The sequence below is a fragment of the Scylla paramamosain genome, chromosome 17, assembly GCF_035594125.1.
Source record: "Scylla paramamosain isolate STU-SP2022 chromosome 17, ASM3559412v1, whole genome shotgun sequence".
Taxonomy (NCBI): Eukaryota; Metazoa; Arthropoda; class Malacostraca; order Decapoda; family Portunidae; genus Scylla; species Scylla paramamosain.
In genome coordinates this window covers 5,170,001-5,190,078 of record NC_087167.1, presented here as the reverse complement: position 1 = coordinate 5,190,078, position 20,078 = coordinate 5,170,001, and the positions used below count along the sequence as shown (strand labels likewise).

The 20,078-nt window shown below is 43.4% G+C and overlaps 2 protein-coding genes across 2 annotated transcripts in view; one reads left to right on the top strand and one right to left on the bottom strand.

The window, feature by feature from the left end:
- The first annotated feature begins 4,643 nt into the window (after nt 1-4,643).
- On the top strand, nt 4,644-7,900 carry LOC135108362 (probable basic-leucine zipper transcription factor K). The gene is made up of 3 exons (XM_064019279.1): nt 4,644-4,740; nt 6,351-6,651; nt 7,253-7,900. The coding sequence occupies exons 1-3, from the start codon at nt 4,685-4,687 to the stop codon at nt 7,388-7,390; spliced, it is 495 nt and encodes a 164-aa protein (XP_063875349.1). The 5' UTR covers nt 4,644-4,684; the 3' UTR covers nt 7,391-7,900.
- Nucleotides 7,901-9,237: 1,337 nt separating this feature from the next.
- Nucleotides 9,238-20,078, bottom strand: part of LOC135108363 (single insulin-like growth factor-binding domain protein-2) — a 12,066-nt gene continuing 1,225 nt past the window's right edge. Inside the window, exons 2-3 of the mRNA XM_064019280.1 lie at nt 12,270-12,390; nt 9,238-11,106 (exon numbers count right to left, since the gene is read on the bottom strand). Coding sequence (XP_063875350.1) covers nt 10,846-11,106; nt 12,270-12,390 — 382 coding nt within the window. The 3' untranslated portion in view covers nt 9,238-10,845. The remainder of the gene's footprint in view (nt 11,107-12,269; nt 12,391-20,078) is intronic.

Genomic DNA, 20,078 nt, shown 5'->3' with positions numbered 1-20,078 from the left:
AGGAGAGAAAGATTTAAACCAACGCCAGTAATGATGACTTCCCTTGTTATCCCTGAAGTAAGAAGAAAAAAGAAAATAGTGCGCAGGTTACACATTACCAGGGGGACTAAATTTTTATTCTTTATTTCATTATTTTTTATTTACTTTTTTAGGCCTCTGATGGATAAAGGAGAGTGGTAGTGTACGAGGCTTGCAGGAGCTGACCAACTGACCTCCTGCAGCTTCCTTGTATTGTGTTTTTATGCGTGCAGCGCCACCCCACCAGTCCAGGCTTCTTATAAAAGTGCTTGATTTTTTTTTTTTTTTTTTTCTACTTTTCTATCAGGTTTATACTCTCATCCCACGAGCAGTGTTGCGTGAGAGGAAGATTAGTTACATAGACTGCTGACGAGGGAGGATGTGTGTATGATGATGAGGATGATGATGATGGTGACAATAACAACAACATTTTTGCTTCAGTAGGAGTCATAAACATAATCTTTTAACAATGAGCGTAGCGATAATGATGCACACAAATCATAAATGCCGTCATAAGAAAACATCTAATTCATTACAGTGGACCAATCAGACAATTTACAAGTACGAATGTCAGTAATTAGTAGAATTAGTAACATTTCCATAACCTCGGGGAATAAAAGGGATTAAAAAATTTCACTACTATCACTCCTCAAACTTGAAATGTGGCGCAAACTTACAAAATCAGAAGGCCAGTGACTGCGTGAGGAATGACCGCGTACCTCAAACCTTTTCAGTAGTTTTGCCTTTGTCTATATCAAATCTCTCAGATGTTTAGGCGTGAAATAATAAGTGGCTTGCCGTCGTGGCCAATCAAGAGGTGAAGCTCCCTCGCATCATTTCCTAGTTCACGCCGCGGGGCAGTTACGGGTCACCTAGTCATAGTGTGTGTGTGTGTGTGTGTGTGTGTGCGATTGAGCAGGGCAGGGCAGGTGGGTTGGGTGAGCAGGTCGGGGTGCGCTACATAACTTGCATCCCTTGTACTGCGCATTTCCTCCACAGCATATCTACACTTCTGCAGTTTTTAATAGTGTAACTCAGCTCCTTTTGGGATACACCACACCTATCCCTGCACATCTGAATTTAGTATTTTTAATAGTGGTGACATTATCAATTAGGACACATCACACCAATCCCTGCACACATAACACAAGAAAAGTCGTCAGGTCTATTTGTGGCATTCCCTACATGAAACGCACCGACTTATTTCCACCAATCCTCTTCATTCATACTTCATTTATTTCCACCTAATCTCCCGTTCCACAAATTCATCTGACCAAATCTCCGTAATGACTCTGCTCACACAACCTGACAGCTACACACAAATATTCCGTTCACTCACAAAACGAGTCTTCATTCATATCTCCCACAGCAATTTGTCTGGTGGCTTGTTGCAATTCAGGCCATACAAAGCAGACAGGCAGGCAAGTAGGAAAATATCAGTAGCTTATACTTTGTTTAGCCTTTACGGTAGAGCGCCTGTATTTGTTATAGGGTTGGGCACCTGGGAACTTAGTGTGGTAACGCGGACGGGGATGTGACGCTCAAGTTTTACCCGAGTGTCTCAAGACGGCGTGAGAAAGTGTCGGCGTGCATGAGAACGGATGATGACTCAAAGCTACGCCACTTACGGTGTTTATGTACGTACTTCCCGCCTCCTCCTCCTCCTCCTCCTCCTCACTGTCTTCCTCTTTTCTCTCTCTTCATCTGACCGGCGCACGCGTATCCATGCGAGGTGGTCAAGTCGTATGTGTGTGTGTGTGTGTGTGTGTGTGTGTGTGTGTGTGTGTGTGTGTGTGTGTGTAGGGGGGGGGGACGGTGTTGGAAGGCCATCTCAAGCTTATGCAATTTGTTTGGGCCTGGGTCTCTCTCTCTCTCTCTCTCTCTCTCTCTCTCTCTCTCTCTCTCTCTCTCTCTCTCTCTCTCTCTCTCTCTCTCGTAAGATCACACAGGCCAAGTGAGGTCACAGAAATGCGTAGTCATCGTGACTGCCCCGCCAACAGCCTCATGACGTTACTGAGTCTTTTTTTTTCATTTTCAACCCCCTTCCCACACACACACACACACACACACACACACACGGGAAAACCGGATAGTGGTTCACCTCTCCCTTCCTCTCTCTCTCTCTCTCTCTCTCTCTCTCTCTCTCTCTCTCTCTCTCTCTCTCTCTCTCTCTCTCTCTCTCTCATCTGTTTATGACACCCGTCCTGCATTTCCTTTATTTTTCCGGCAAAGAAAACGCAGTGGGGATGATAGCAACAGTAATAGTAATAGTAGTAACAGTAGTAATAGTCGCCAGGCTAGCACCTCTACTGGAGTATCTGTATAATACCATTGATTACGTTCATTATGTCACCTGCTGGGGATAGATACAGTGACCTTCCACCTCTTCCGCCACGCCACCACCACCGTGACCACTATAACCACCACCAATCCTAACCACCACCATCACCACCACTACCACCATTACCACTGCCGCACCTAATCAGCCTCCACGCGCCCTGACTATGTAACACCACCACCACCAGCGCAGTCCTGTCCCATCACCGCTCCTTATACCCGCGGATTACGGATATGTAGTGAAATTATGTGCTTGTAATGTTCACTTAACGTTAGACGGAGCGTTTGTGCTCTTGTTCCTTTATTCCTGTAGTTATCAAGTACTTGTCTATATTTTTATCTCATCCTCTTCTAAAATTACTACCCTGCTATGCCACGTACTCCCAGTCCTCCCTCCGTCCCACATCTAACGAGTATTCACCTGTCAATCACGTACTCCTCACCTGTTAAACTATTCATGTACCTTGCTCCGCCTTGCTCCTCCCAGTCCCCTCCCCTGCAACCCCAACACCTCCAATTCGGTACCTCCAGATTCCCAACCTTTACTAGGACAACTTTCTCCCATCACCATCTCCTCCCCCCCGTCCTCCCCTCCGCCTGCAGGCTTGCCGAACCTGCGGAAAAACCGATTCTGCTCATTTCCCAGAACTCACCCCAGGCGGTACAGGGAGGGATGCTTAAGGGACAGCAAATACCCCCACCGTGGTTTTTTTTTTTTTTTTTTTGCTCCTCGCGGACTGTTGCGCACAAATTGTTGTTGGCCTGAGGGAAAGGGGGGAAAGACGGTGGGGAAGAAGAGGTTCTGTGAGGAGGGGTCAAGGTTGGCATTAAAAACAATTCACCACCCCAAAAAAAAAATAAATAAATAAATAAAACTGCCTAAGTGGGTCTTTTTGGTTTTTATATTTTACATGTAAAAATGAAACAGCCTTCCTACTTATATTTTTAACAAAAGCAACACCTGTCATCTTTTTTCATGGCAGCTGTCATTGGCTAGAGGTGCCTTTGACGTGAGTCTTGGGCCTGCTTCTTCCTCTCTCCCTCCACATTCCCATTCCCTTCCCTCTCCCCATCCACCACGCTTGTCATACCTCCTTCATACATACATACATACATACATACATACAGAGAGAGAGAGAGAGAGAGAGAGAGAGAGAGAGAGAGAGAGAGAGAGAGAGAGAGAGAGAGAGAGAGAGAGAGAGAGAGAGAGAAAGCGCACTCACTCACACCACTTGGTTGTTTAAACTTCCAGGAAAGAAAAGATATAGCAACATCCTGTGTTTGTCTGTGTGACAAGTCCAACTGATATTTTCATAGCTTCGTCACACTTGTCACACACTCAGATAAACACAGGATGTTGTTATGTGCTATATATATATATATATATATATATATATATATATATATATATATATATATATATATATATATATATATATATATATATATATATATATATGGGGATGGGGTATGAGAAATGTAGAAACAAGGAGGGAGTGGGGATGTTGAAGTAGACATGGAGTGGGGTTGACAAAGGAGATGTGGCACGTCACGACTTTTGGCCTATGATATTTACCTATTAAAATATCTGGAGTTGACATGTGGCTTTGGCTAAAAATAAGGGAAGGAAGGCTGCTTCATCAAACAGGAAGCCGTCTATATACATAAAAATGTAAAAGTAGTCAAGTCTGGCCCGTTGATTTCCTGCACAGTACAAGTGAACACAGGGTTTGTTCATTCGGACCAGCCTGTATCACCACCATAACGTAAACAAGAGGCTGTCCTTCAGATAACACTTCAGAACTTTTGTTTCACTCTAGATTACTTTTCAGTTGCGTATTTAAGCTGATTTTCATATAAATATCAGGAATAAACAAAAAAGAAAAAGAAAACCCCAAAAACCTTTATTTATTTATTTATTTATCTATTTATTTCTATTTATTTATTCATATTTTACCTGATTTTTTTTCTTTTTCTCTCTCAACCCTGGGAGTGGCTAAGGGGGAAGAAGGGTAATGATAGGGGTAAGGGTGAGATGTAATACGAAGAAGAGGTGGATGAGAAACAATTCATGAGCAAAGGAGAAAGTGAGGATGTGGAGCAGGAGAGAGAGAGAGAGAGAGAAGAAGGATTAGAATGAGGAGTGATGAAGGAGCTGAAGGAAGTGAGGAAGTGATACGAGATAGAGAAGGGGGGGAGGGGAGATCTAATAGGGATGGGAGAGGTGGAGGAGGAGGTGAAAGGGGAGGAGCGACAGGAGAGAGCATTACATATATACGCGTCCTCAGGTGTGTCTGGCCAGTACTCACCTGTGCTCGGAAAGGTAACGATGCGGCCCTTCTCCCTGTACTACCTGGTGGCGCTGGTGGTGGTGGTGGCGGTCAGGTAAGATACTGGTGGTGACTATGTGGTGTTGAGTTTATTGATAGGTGAAATACGTTAGTGATGATAATTGGTGATGAGTTTTCGTATCTATAAGTGATGATGGTGATGATGAAGTGGACGAATATAGTGGTGGTGATGTTCGTACAGCGGTCGTGGTGATGAGGTCTGAGGTCACATGAAGGTGGTGGTGGTGGTGGTGGTGAGGTGCACGCGGTGGTGATGACGGTGGTGTTACTAGGTTATTAATGGGTGGTGGTGGTGGTGGTGATGGGGATGATGGTGGTGAGGAGGAGGTGGTGGTGATTTTTAGGAACAAGATGTAACGCATGGCGAGATTACGTTGTTGTTGTTGTGGTGGTGGTGATGGTGGTGGTGGTGGTGATGGTGGTAATGATGGTGTAAGTGGGGGTTAAGATGAATAAGATTGTTTTCATTTATATATTATTATTATTATTATTATTATTATTATTATTATTATTATTATTATTATTATTATTATTACTGGTTATTTGTTTATTCATTTCACGAAATAATTTAGTACATGGTTAACGTGTCTGTTTTACCTTCATTAATTTGTCTGAATAGTATTTATATATTTATTTCTCTACAAATCTATTTACTCTTATTTACTTTTTGTCATAAAGGATTTTTTTTTCCTCTCGCCCATTACTGTAACCTTGGCCGGTCTCCTTCACGCGTAACACACACACACACACACACACACACACACACACACACATTAAAAAAAAAAAACGTGTTGGCCTCGATCTTCCTTCAGTTTTTTTTTTTTTTTGTTCATCTTCCCTTTTACATTTCTTATTAATCTTCTTATATTTTCTCTTCTTTTCATAATCATTGTTTCTCTCTCATTTCTCCGCTCCTCATGGCGTGTTTCTTTTTTGTCACCTCCTTTATTCTTTATATTCATCTTTTTTCTTACTTAAATCTCTTCCTATTCTTTGTACTTCATTTACTCTCTCTCTCTCTCTCTCTCTCTCTCTCTCTCTCTCTCTCTCTCTCTCTCTCTCTCTCTCTCTCTCTCTTCGATCCGTGATCTTTCCTATATTTTCGTGTTTTTATGTCGATTTTACTTCTTCCTTTGTTCAATTTCTTAACTTCCTTTATGTTCTTGTACATCTGGGTCCTTGTATCTGTTGTATTTTATGTTACTCATTTATTATTCATGTCTCGCCTTTTCTTTGTTTCGTAATCCTTCCTCCCTTCCTCCCTCGCTTCCTCTCCTTTTAATGAACTCCTTTACAAGTGAGTATCTGTTTGTTCCTTCGACCTTTTGTTCCTTATGTGATCCATCCTTTAATTCTTACCCTACGCACGTAACTAACTACTGTGCCACCACCATTATCTCCTCCTCCTCCTCCTCCTCCTTCTCCTTCTCCTCCTCCTTTGTCAGTTATGTAACCTCTCCCTATCTTCTTGGTGCATGTAACCACCACCAACACCACCACCACCGCCACCACTTCCTCCTCCTCCTCCTCCTCCTCCTCCTCCTCCTCCTCCTCCTCCTCCTCCTCCTCCTCCTCCTCCTCCTCCTCCTCCTCCTCCTCATTGACAATAGTATTATCATTAACCTTATCTCGCTTCCTTTCCAGCGTACAAGGCCAGCTGCTGCAACAAGAACAAGTAGACCAACATCAACAACAAGACCAACAACAACAACAACAAGAACAGGTAGACCAACAACAACAACAACAAGAACAACAGCAACAACAACAACAACAACAGGTTGACCAACAACAACAAGAGCAACAACAGCAGCAGCAGAAGGAGAAGGAGGAGGAGGATCAGTGCTTGCCGTGTTCCGAGGTGGTGTGTGCGAAGGAGCTTGAATATCATGAATGTCCGTGGGGCAGAGTGAGGGACCCATGCCACTGCTGCGACGAGTGTGCCAAGGTAGGTGTGAGGGAAGGGAAGGGGGAAAGAATGAGTATGAGAGTGAATGAGTTAATCGGTTAATTGTGTCGCCCCAGTGTGCCAAGGTGAATGTGTTTTGTTGCTTCCTGTGTTCTGCTTTGGAAGACCAGACCGGTATTGGTGGAGTGTTTTTATTTTCCCTCTCGTGTGCTATATAAAAAAAAAAAAACCTGTGTTATATGAAAAAAAAAACTTCCTGTTTCCTTGTACCCCTCTTCGTTGTTTAGTGTTTTTAGTTTGCTTTTTGCTTTCTTTTCGTATTTTTTTTTTCGTTCGCTCGTTTTTTTTTTTCATTCTTTCGCTCTTTTTCTCTTTCTTTCCTTGTTTCCTTGTTTCTTTGTTTCTTTCTTTGTTTAATGAAATGTTCTATTGTTACTTGGACAAAATGTAATTAATGGTACATTTTTTAAACTTTTAAGTGAACATTGGGAATCCCGTTAGAATCTTTCAGTCATTATTTGATTACTATTTCAATCTTAAGATCAAAGGTAAAAAAAAGTAACGCAACTTGTATATTTCAGTCCCAAAGAACGCCAATTCTTAACTAACTCTTCTATTCCTCCTCCTCCTCCTCCAACAGGGCCCTGGCGATGTGTGTGGCGGCAAGAACGGGACCTGTCTGCCGGGCTTCAAGTGCATCCCGCGCACGGCAGGCGGTGGACGCTGCGAGTGGCGACCGCTGCCTACCTTCCACAACAAGAAGATCACCAAGAACTAGAGTGCGCAGTGACTCGGTAACGTGTGGCACTACCTCACTTATGGCTCTCTGTTAAGTAGTGCATATCCTTATCACTGTATTCGTGTGTGTGTGTGTGTGTGTGTGTGTGTTGTTCTGCTTAGTAAGTACAGTACAGTCCTACCCTTATTATTGTTATTATTATTATTATTTTTTTTTTTGTAATCATATTAGAGGGACCTTTAGAGTAAGACAACTAACGGACTGATAAAAGGTTATGCCAGTTCGCTAAGTAGTCAAAAGTTCCGTTTTCTTTTTTTTTTTATCACTTATTTATTGATTTTATTAGTTTTCTTACCCGTTTATGCATCATAATTTTTGTTTATTTACTGTTAAAATCAGTTCTGCAGATAGTAGTTATATTGGTCGAGAGTTTGCACTGCTACTGTATGTATTGTGGTACGTATTGTGTGGTACTTTGTGTTATCTCTGTAGTTACCCCTTGTATCGGTGTCTTCCGTTTTCTCTTATTAAAAATGCTATTAAAAAGAACGTATGTACCTCTATCTTTCCTATTTTTTATGTAGTAGTAGCAGTAGTAGTAGTTATAGTACTAGACGTCCTCGGTTATGGCTCACACACACACACACACACACACACACACACACACACACACACACACACACACACACACACACACACACACACACACACACACACACACACACACACACTAGTATTCCTCGAAAGTTCATGTACCGTATCAAGACCTCAGTGTATTATAACAATAGGCTACAATATACAAATTCTCCAAGGTCATGTATTGAGTGCAAATAGTAACAGCGGTCTCTTATAACCAGATGTATGTGTGTGTATGTGTGTGTGCGTCGTTCTTTATAGAGTGCACTTCAGTCCACTCCGTTAAAGCACACCTCTGCACGCCCCTTACCACTGTGACGAGGCTGAGCACTTGGAAAGCCAGCATGTCATTTGGTACAGTCTGTGTCACTAGTTCAGTAACATACCACGGTCATTTCACTGGATTTGAGCGCTTTTATTTATTATTTTTTTTCTTCATTACATTAAGTCCTCCGATCTGCTAGTAATATTTCAAGTGGTAGGCTTTGTAAAGAGAGTGTATTAGATTAGAGGAGTTAAGAGTGAAAATATAAAAACATATTGGGGTACCTCTGACCACGATTGTACACACCATGCATTGCTGGATATAGTCTAGTAACACAACACATGCGCTGACTTGTGTGTGTGTCAAGATAAACTAAAAGGGAGAAATGACATAGAGAACAACGAAGAAAATGGTATCCTTTTAATGTTAATAAAAAAAAAAAATGGTAAAAAGAAAAGCCTAACAAAATATGTCATGAATGAATAAATTTAAGAGTAGAGTATGTGAGATTATCGCTTTTTGATTGCGAGGAGAGTCGTGTCATGCAAGAGTAAGAAAAGAAAGGGTTTAATGTTCATACGTACCTTGAACTGAAAATTCTCCTCTCACACAACATAATTTTTTTTTTTCTCTTTTCTTTTTCCTTAGTTTCCTCTAGTTGCCCTTGAGACAGGTGCCCATTTACTTCGAATAAAGAAAACATAAATGAACTTCAACAAGCTGAGCGGAGGTTTAATTAAAGGACCATATTCTGAAAGCCATGTGCGCCTCAACCCTAACACTTTGAAAAGGCTCTAGTTGAGGTTACACGAGATTTTAAGGATGTTTGGATGGGTCCACTGACAGACTAACAATATTCCTCCATTATTAACAGAAGAAACAGTCGTGAGAACCCGGCAAGTCATCACTGTGGCCTTTAAAACAATCGTGATGAGAAACGTCTCAGAATACAGAGCTACAAAGATCAAGGCGGTGAAAATAATACTTTTTCTCCCTTTTTTTATTTTTTTAATCTACTCTCACTTTCTCTTTAGGTAACGTTTATTATTACACTTCTACGCTAAGGTGAATAATACATTATAATACAGTGATGGTGAATAATAATACAGTACTGCTGGGGAAGAGCTGCCTGGAGGAGGTGCCGAGGGGAGTGATGCAGGTGAAAGCTGTTGATGCTGCTGCTGCTGCTGTCAGATCCTTCCGAGTGTTGTCATGTGGGTCAGTTTTTGTGTGCCGTGTTTTAATAGGAGGGAGAGCGCGGCGGTGAAGGTGAAGGTGAAGGCGAGGTGCACCGGGGTGAGGTTTGGGGGGGTGAGTTGTGAGGGCTGTGTGATAATAGTGTGTGTGTTGGTGGTGCGATTGACAGCGGTGGGAGTAGTAATGGTAGTAGTAGCAGTAGTAGTAGTAGTAGGAGTAGGGTTAGTGGTGGGTGAGTCATGATAGGTGGTGGTAGTTGTGCTGATGACAATAATAGTAGTTGTATTGCTAGTAGTTGTGGTAAAGCAGTATGTACTCGTGGTAGCAGTGGAAGTACTAAACATAGACGCAGCAGGAACATAAACAGCAGTAGTAGTAGTAGTAGTAGTAGTAGTAGTAATATTCAGGGTCGGTTTTAGCCTTGAGTGGATTATAAGCACCTCTACATTCCGAGGGCCCCTATTGTTCCTTCACCTGTATTTTTCATAGAAGTAATTTCATTCTTATTAGCACTACAATCACACTGGAAACCAATACTGCACTAATAACCTTTTGCATGCACTACAGATGGGCATAAACGTGACCTGGTAATGACATTTTTATAATTCGTGAAAATATTAACCGGCCTTGTAGTAGTAGTAGTAATAGTAGTAGTAGTAGTAGTAGGAACACCGCACAAGGGTCAACCCAACCCCAGCACAAAAATGGAGCAGGTACATTTGGACACTAATACTGGGATGATACTAGACGCGAATAAGATAATAACAATAGAAATGATGATAGTAATAGTAATAATAATAATAATAATAATAATAATAATAATAATAATAATAATAATAATAATAACAATAATATGACGAACAGCAGTAACACAAACAAAGAATAAAGAAGCAAGATGGCGTCACTGCAGCCATTATTACATTTCGTAGACTACAAGTTACTATTACACAATATTATGAGCAGGAGACGTCGCCGTGTGCTCCTACAGAGTGCAGCACGTCCTCCTGTCTCTGTATTATGTATCCATAGCTATGTATACATTGCTAAAGCCCTAGACGTCCTCGGTTATGGCTCTCTCACACACACACACACACACACACACACACACCAGTATTTCTCGAAGGTTCATTTACTGCATCAAAGCTTCAGATTCTTTTGGTCTTGTCCTCTTCGCATCACACCAATGCTTTACTGTACCGTACCTTACTGACACACAGAAAAGGAGGAGGAGCAGGAGGAGGAGAAAAAGAAGGAACAGTAGTAGTTGAAGAAGAATGAGAAAACAATTAATCACACAAACAGTCATAACCAAATATTAACAGACCCGCGAAAAAAAAGGAAAGAAAATGAAAACAAGGTGTGAAGGAAGATGAAAACAATTACTTCCTTCCTTCCTTCAGTCATCCCTCGGCCCATTTCTAAAGAGAGAGGAGAACCACGCGAAGAAGGTGCTTATACTGTCGGCCACAGAATCCCTCCGTCGGTAGCACCTGGCCGGCTCCTCCATGTTGAGCAGCGCCAGGGCATTGCCGCCGCCCACCGCCGCTCGATCGTGCTCCCTGCCGCTGCCTGGGGCCTCGTGCGGCTTCAGACAGTCCAGGGTGTGACCGCAGCGCCCGTGCCACGCCCACTGCCCGCCGCACGTCTCACCGGGTCCCTGAGAATGCAGGGAAGGTGTTAGGTTGGTAGGTTGCTGTGCTGTGAAGAGCTGTGATCTGTTATTTTAGGGGAGTGTAGAGGGCGTATTCTGAAACTCTTTGGTATCTCGCCACGACTATTTACAAAGGCCACAGAGATGATCAGCCGGGTTCTCAAGAGTGTTTCTTCTGTTAATAATGTAGAAATGTTGATAATCCGTCACTAGAACCTTGAAAAAAAACTTAAAACTCATGTTACTTCAACTAGAGCCTTTTGAAAGTATTTAGGGTGCGACGCAGAAGTGTTTCAGAATACGAAGTAAGGGAGGAAGGAGCAGGGAAATTATTGTATAGAAGTATATTTACTATGAAGTGCAAGGAAAGGAGGACACATATGTCGGGAATAGATGCATGAGTGGATGAGCAGGACGATTGGGGGAACAAATTAAGGGCAAGAGAGAGAGAGAGAGAGAGAGAGAGAGGGGCAGGGGGGAGAAACATTAAGAGGAAGGGGTCAGAAGAGATAGCAGCTGAACACAAGAATGGGGACAGGAAAGGCCGGTACGAGAGGTGAGAGAGAGAGAGAGAGAGAGAGAGAGAGTGTGTGTGTGTGTGTGTGTGATTAGGTGGAAGGAGGAGCTCAGAGGATGAGGGAGGGTGAGATAGGTGCAGCAGGAGAGGGCACCGCAGCACCTCAGATGAATCACGTGGAAGAAAGTGTTGCAGCGCTCAGGCAGGAAGGCGGGGACCGGAGGGGAGGCTGGAAGGTCAGCAGGGACGAGTGAGCACTCAGAGGCAGACTGAGTGAAGGAGTCTTGTATAGAGGCAGGAGGGCTAGAGACGTTCAGACACACTATTATTATTGCAAGTCGCAGGTACAAGATGTCATCAGGAAGAGGGATCCTTAAGTACAGGCACGTATTTAGAAACGCTTTGCTCTCTCACTCCAACTATTTTCAAAGGCCACAGAGATGATTAGCCGGGTTCTCAAGAGTTCCCGTTAATAATGTGGAAAACTTGATAATCTAGAACCATAAAAGAAACATCTTAAAAACCTGTTTAACTACAACTAGAGCGTTTTGAATGTAGTGAAGGTGTGGCGCAGAGGTGTTTCAAAATATTGGCCATTAAGGCATGCGTTAGGTCTCCCGGGTCATGCAGGAAGAAGCAAAGGGACCTGTACCTTGCCGCACACGTAGCAACAACCGCACATGTCCAGCACGAGTCCCCAGGGGCAGCGCGTGACGGCGGCAGGCAATTCGCAGGTCACCTCCCGGCACGGCAGGCAGGACAGGCCCCGCGTGCTGCAACACACCGCAGAGGGAGCCAGTACAGTATTGCATAAGAATACATCAAATGTATGAGAATGTGATAACGTTGTGAATTCGAATATGTTATGAAAGTATTTATGAATATATGCTCTAACATTCTTTCTTCAAAGTAACTTCCTAAATGTAAGTTAGCAGACACTACATAAAAGTCATTCAGTAATTCGATAAATATTTTCCATCACTTTGCACACACAAAAAAAAAAAAAAAAATTAAGAAAGGGAAGATTTTGATGTTTACGAGTAATTATTCGAATATGAAAAACAAATCTTGTGTTCGATTACATTCGAAAGTGAAAAATTCTATTCCTTCCATAGCAAGCTGTGGCTGTTGAGAGGCACAACATGGCGCGATACACACACACACACACACACACACACACACACACACACACACACGTAATGTTAGCATCATCCACGTAGTGCACCTAAACCTGTTAGTGGATGAACAAGGCAGATGAACACCCATGAGCATACTCATATTGAGAGAGAGAGAGAGAGAGAGAGAGAGAGAGAGAGAGAGGAGGCTTTCGTATGCGGTGAATACAGGCACCGATTAAAGAACATCTATTTGCTTATTTATGTGTGATTAACTCTTACGATCGCGTTTGCAAACTCGAAAAAAAAAAAATCAGTCATTCAAGAGTCTTGGCCAGGAAGAAGTGAGGGAAACGACTCGGGTTTTGAGTAGAAAAGCGGGCAGTAAACTTGAAGCCTCCACACTGAAACTTCCGTCAGACACCCGCATCCGTCCGTCCGTGCTTTGATTGTACACTGTGTCCGAAACATTGCATCGCCTTTTAAGAAGTAATGTTCCGAAGGGTTGAGGAGACGAAATTCATGTCACCTTTTTTGTCCCTCTCTTCCTCAGTGGGCTGACTATAAGCTCATCTGAATAGGGGGTTTAAATAACGTGGATGCGGGTACATGACACACGTGTGGAGCAAGGTGGCTTGGGGAGTGTAGGCAGTGATGTGTCACCAGCGAGACGCAAAGACTGGCCGGCGTGAGGCAATACGGGAAACAGTTTGGTCATGCTTCTGTTTCAAACTAAGGGCTGTAAGTGGTGACGCAGAGGAGGGAGCGGGGTGAGCATGACGAGGTGAATAGATGGTTACAAACTGGCTGGAAGCTTCTTGCTGTAAGCTTCACCTGTTGATCTATTTCTCTAGTCAGTACGAGGTGACTCCCCTGCAGTAGAGAAAAGATTACTACCGCCATATTTCTTGCACGGAGGGAAGAAGCTGGGAACTCCCTCCTTTGTATTTTTATTCCCTCCCTTTAAGGAATCCTCGGCATGGAATTTAGTTAAGTCGAGAGAATAATGCGAGGAGTGATGACGCAGCAAGCTGGGCATGGCTCATCATCATTACATACATGTTGTTGCTTGGCGGGCCTCGCTACCCACGTGGTGTATGCATAACGCACCTTTGAAGTCTCTGTTGTGTCAATGCGTCACAGCCACGTGCACGCCCACGACTCGCGATCCCCGCACTCGCCGCCAGTATCACTTATCAAACTTGAGAGGAGAAAGCCGGTGAGAAACATTTAAAGACTAAGCAAAGAAACCAGTCAGTGTAGCGTGAGGGCACGGCGTTATCAAAGTCAGTTGTATGAGTTGCATCACCACCTGCCCTGACGTGCTCGAGTTGTTCCAAAACAGAGAGAGAGAGAGAGAGAGAGAGAGAGAGAGAGAGAGAGAGAGAGAGAGAGAGAGAGAGAGAGAGAGAGGATGATATGCTGCCGTTGTTGTGAAATGGTTTAGCAGGAATTATTACTGAGACCGAATATAATGGAGTGGTTAGCGTGCAGCAGCAGCAGCAGCAGCACCACCACCACCACCACCACCACCACCACCACCACCACCACCACCATCACCACCACCACCACCACCCTTCTCGCCAACAGACACCACCATGCGGAGATCCGTCCGTCACGCAGGACGCACGGTGAACACTTCCGTCCACCTCAACACACGTGGAGCAAGACTGACCCGGTGAACCCAAGTGGTGCCTCGCCTGGGACAACAGCGGGGACGCTTTCACATCCTCGTTACTTCTTGGAACCCTCCTGTCCTCGTGGCCGTGTACTCACTCCACTATACCATTCACACACACACACACACACACACACACACACACACACACAAATTGCAACACGGTGCCACACAGCTGTGCATGAGCGTGAGTCATGAGGTCACACACAGATACCGGTGACCTCGTAAGCAGCCTATCCTGCCAAGGCCGCGCCGGCTGGTGGTGAGCGTCGCTGGGTCGCGGCGAGGGAGGCCACGCCAGGGATGTCACCTCACTGAAATTATGTTTTCCCATCTGAGCTCTTGAAAATAGTGTCACTACGAAAGAACGAAAAAAAAAAATGATGTAGCGTGTTCCTCTGCCACACCCTATTGCTCTTTTACCAGCTCAGTAATTTTCGGACCACCTCTTCAGTGCATTTTGTTTCGTTCATTCCAAAAGCTTTTCACAACGGACGTGTATCAGACGAGTGCCGCTGCATTGAAGCTCCGCGGGCGACCCCTTCCCGGAACCTCGCCGGACTTCCGCGTGCCAGCAAGCGGGGAATGGCGAACCGCAGAACAAGACTGCGCTGGATCACAGTGACAGTGGAGGTGTGCTGTAGCACAGGGCCCCAAGATTCAGGAGTGAGGGCAGCAGGACGAAGCAAGCAGCAGCAGCATCAGTATTGATTTGTGGGTGTGGGAATGAGAAAGAGAAAGGTGATTAGGCGGAGCGGCGGGCGAGCGGAAGGCGCCAATAGAGGCCAGTTAGCGTGACGGGCCGAGTTACGGGCGGCGGCCAGGCCACCCCGCCGAGTCCCCGCCTCTCCGCCCACTCTGGTATGCACGGCGCGCCCTCTTCTTCCCTCCCCGCCGCCCCTTTGGCATGCACGGTCTCCTGCCCTCCCCTCCGTATCTTCCTCATTAGTGTCACGAAAAGCCTCTTTCTCAAACAGTTACTAAATGTGAAGGCAGAGAAAGCAAAAATTGAAGACGTAGGCTGAGAAAGGCTTTGCCTGAGCACTCAGCTCCGTATCCCTAGAGCTTGTGGTAGGAAGGAGCGACCATGGAGGCGGCCGTAACATCCGAGTAGCACAGTATATTTTTCTCATGCTTGGCTTGATAATCACACACAGCTAACCCTGAGGAGGCTGCGCGGCGCCTGTGTCACATCCTGGGGCCTCTTCTAGTCACGGTTTTCTCTGCACACTACGCAGCGCAGGGAGGGCATCCTTAGGGTGTTGTTGCGGTGACCAAAAACTCTTAACTCGTCATATATTTCGAAATAAATAATAGAAATTGACATTAGCAATCATTCAAACTTCGTAATATGTAATGTAGTGACTTATTTTTAATATGGAAATAAGTCGCATACAAACACGAACGTGAAGCTTTTTGAGTGAACCGTAAGCTTCACTCAAAAAGCAAATGTACGCCAACACCACCACGCCCAACTCTTCTTTGGATATTGTTGTTGATTTTGTAATTTATCAGTCGCTTTTTCGATGTTTTGAGGTTGTTGCTTTTTTACGGCAAATATACACTGGCAGAGCAGCGGAGTCGGGAGGAACAAAGATCTCGAGAAGATCGGAAGTCGCGTGGTGAACTCATATTTTTTATTACTGTTAGATGAAATCGCAGTGGCGGTGCCGCGAATGATGCCTTTCATTGGTTTAGAATTACCTGAAGTAACCTTGTGATTTGTTTATATTACCACGCTCGCGCTTACCAGTATCAGCTTCTGGAACTAATATTGGTAAGCTTTTTGATACTATGTTAAACACTCTACATTGCTTAGCGAGCTCATTAAAAGAAGCAAAACGTATGAAACCAGCGACCACATTTGTTGTGTTGCCAACCAAGATAGCGCTTTGTTTTGTTTGTGGAAGCGATACGGTTGAGCTCAGCACCTGTCGTTATACCAGACATTCCTTCACATAATTCAACGCAATATATATATACATAGTGAGAGAGAGAGAGAGAGAGAGAGAGAGAGAGAGAGAGAGAGAGAGAGAGAGAGAGAGAGAGGAAAACAAATACATAAAAAAATAAAGAGCCGGTATCCCGTCTCGCATGTACATGTGCACCAATCAGGCAGTCAGACTGATGCACGGACAGATGACACAGACATGTATTCAGCACCTCCATTGAAAATTAAGTGAATGAATACGTAGCGTCATCTTGAAGCGTACGCGTGGACATCTATAAACAAAAAAAAACTATATTATCTTTCAATATCCCTCTGTTAAGTCACATAACACTGGAAAAAAGCACACACACACACACACACAGTTCCTCAAAGTGATGATGTCACGTTATATAAAAAGTTTCCTACAAAAAGATCAGCACCAGATGACGATTTCCTCCAATCACAGTTTCAGTTCCTGGCGGTCTTTGCGGAGCTGTTGATATAAAGCAGCTCATTAGTCCATTTATCATTTATACGTAATTTATAAACACGAATTTTACTGTACTTGTGACATCACTGTTTGAGGGAACTGTACATACATACATACCTCGTCTCGCCTCGCCTCGCCGCCTCTTATTTTGTCATCACGCCCTCTTTCACCATGTTCTAAAGAAAGTTACTGGAATTTTCGAATGTTTTTCGTGATTCTAGTGATAGTTTAACAAGGATTTTACATCTTCAATTGGGGAAAAAAAAAAAATTCTAGAGGAAATTACTGAGATTTCCAAGGTTGTTCTTGTGATTTTAATGACAGTTTAACAAAGATTCTACATCAGCTAGAAAAAGCATGTTATAGAGAACGTTGCTGGGATTTTTAAGGAGTATTTTCGTGATTCTTGTGATAGTTTATCAAGGATTCTACACAATCAACTGCAAAAAAAACACCCATGAGAACCTGGCTAACCAACCCTGTGGCACTTGAAAACTGTCCTTGACCCTCTGCCTGTTATGGCTTCTCTTCAAGCTTAATAAAATCTTGAGGTGCAAGTCTACGCAGAATATTGCAAAAAAATTACTATTGGGAAATAAAAGTAATAACAAAATTAAATATTTCAAATCCTACAGTAGCTTTTTTTTTTTCTTTGCTAAGTACTCGTAAAATCTTTAAATCAAATTAGTTACTTTAATTTTTGCTTAGTAAAATCTTCAACCTAAATTAAGAAACACGTGTAATTAGCAAGCAAAGAATTAATGCGAAGGAAGCTGTTTCGTAATGCTGCCCAGATATCTTAAGACGCAATCACGTGTTTTCCTCCTTTTACGTAAGCGCTTCCCACGGTGCTGCCGCCGTCACCTTGAGAACGCAACATCTGGACGTGTCACGCACACACACACACACACACACACACACACATACACACACACACACACGCATATACACACATGGTGGCTCTGGTACACTTGACGATACTTCACTGATGCGGTGTGTTATCGGTCAGAAGTTTGAGACGTGTGTGTGTGTGTGTGTGTGTGTGTGTGTGTGTGTGTGTGTGTGTGTGAGAGATATTTAGTGTCATATACTTAAAGAGTGATCACACTTTCTACTCATTTTCTAATTTTACAGAGAAAAGATTCTAGCTCCTCTTGTTTGTTCAGTAAATGAAATGACTCACTCGCCGACTAACTAAATAGTGATATTGCACACACACACACACACACACACACACACACACACACACACACACACACACACACACACATGAAGAGTATTATTTGTAGTCTGTGTCAAAATCAGATGTAACATGAACTAGAAATTTAACATATCCCTCGCCGTTCTGAAACACTGTAAATCATTAAAAACTCATTACGTTCATGCAAAGTAAAAAGTAAATAAATAGATAAAATAAATAAATAAATAAATCATGAGATACTCGCCAAGTTTTCTCTCTCTCTTTTTTTTTTTTTTTCATGCGTGAAGGGAGGCGGGGAGGGGTCGGCCAAGGACACAAAAGAGAAGAAGAAAATAGATACTTGCTCCTCATGAAAAACCAAAGAAAAAAGTTCAAATAAGTGTCCAATTCAGTTATACAAAGGAGTTTTAATTTAAGATTCTTTAGGTAATTAGTTAATACATTATAGTTAAATTAGCAAGGAACTGTGTTTTATATACTTTAATAGTCTGGACAGTAAATGTAAATATTATGTTCTCTCTCTCTCTCTCTCTCTCTCTCTCTCTCTCTCTCTCTCTCTCTCTCTCTCTCTCTCTCTCTCTCTCTCTCTCTCTCTCTCTCTCTCTGCAACGTGGTGGGTACACTTCAATCTCTGTGCGTACATACCCGTGTGTACGCCGTAACCCTGACCCTTGGGTACATACTATTTGCCCTACACGTCCATAAGTGCACATCACACACACACACACACACACACACACACACACACACACACACACACACACACACACACACACACACACACACACACACACACACACACACACACACACGTTATCTCTTTTTCTTTATTTATTTTTTTTTGCCTCTAAGTATCAGTCTATCTATCTATCAGTCAGTCAATCTATCTATTTATTCGTATCTGTCTATCTATCTGTCTGTCTGTCCGTCCATCAGTCCATCCATACGTCTATCTGTATAAAGTCTATCTATCTTTCTTTTTTACTTTTCGTTATTTATTTATTTCATTCTTCAATTCGACTTGTATTTCTTGTTGCGTCATTTTCCTTGCGTTCTTTCTTTCCGTTCTCTCTTTCCAAATTCACTCCTATCCTCATGCTCCCTCCTTCCACCTCTTCCCTAATACACACTCCTCTCTTTCCCTTCCCTTTCTTCCCTTCTCTTTCACTTCTACCATCATCCTCTCTCCTTTCATCCCCGCCTATTTCTCTCTTTCCCTTCCCAGTCCCTTCCCACATAAGCATAACAAGTCCTACTCCTCCCCTTCCTTCCTCTCTCCCCCTAACTCCCCTCTCTCCTCTTCCTCTACAGGCGTGGGATGAAAGTAACGGAGGCTCAGGAGGACGGAAGAGGAGGAGGAGCAGGAGGAAGAGAAGAAAAGGAGATGGAAGAATATTTAAGAGGAGGATGTGCAAGAGAGAGAAAAAAAACTAGACAGGTATTTATTGTATTTTTTGTTTTGTTTTGTTTTGTGTGTGTGTGTGTGTGTGTGTGATATTATATGTAAGTCCTTAGATAACCGCTTGTCTGCACACACACACACACACACACACACACACACACACACACACACACACACACACAAGGTGAGAGAGGTCGTGATGACATTTTTTTTCTTGTTCGTTCGTTTGTTTGTTTTTTTCTTCTTGGTGAGACGTAGTTTGCAACGTTGGTAGTGGTGGTGGTGGTGGTGGTGGTGGTGGTGCTGAGTATAATGTTGATGTTGATAGATATGAATGATTCTCTCTCTCTCTCTCTCTCTCTCTCTCTCTCTCTCTCTCTCTCTCTCTCTCTCTCTCTCTCTCTCTCTCTCTCTCTCTCTCTCTCTCTCTCTCTCTCTCTTCCTTTAAGAATATATTCCCAAAAAAATATTAAATAGCAAACAAAAAGCGAGTGAGGATACCGGCGGGGGAGTGAATGAGTGGGTGAGTGAGAGAATGAGTTGAGGGAGGAGGGAGGGGAGTGATTGGGTGAGTCATGGAGCTGCGAGGGGAATCGAAGGGAGGGGAAGATACGGAGAAAGGTTACGTGTTAGCTCGGCCCACTA

Coding starts and splice junctions, on each gene's coding strand:
- LOC135108362 (XM_064019279.1), top strand. CDS start 4,685: ATGCGGCCCTTCTCCCTGTACTACCTGGTGGCGCTGGTGGTGGTGGTG. Junction 4,741..6,350: donor GTGGTGGTGGTGGCGGTCAG/GTAAGATACTGG, acceptor CTTCCTTTCCAG/CGTACAAGGCCAGCTGCTGC. Junction 6,652..7,252: donor GCTGCGACGAGTGTGCCAAG/GTAGGTGTGAGG, acceptor CTCCTCCAACAG/GGCCCTGGCGATGTGTGTGG.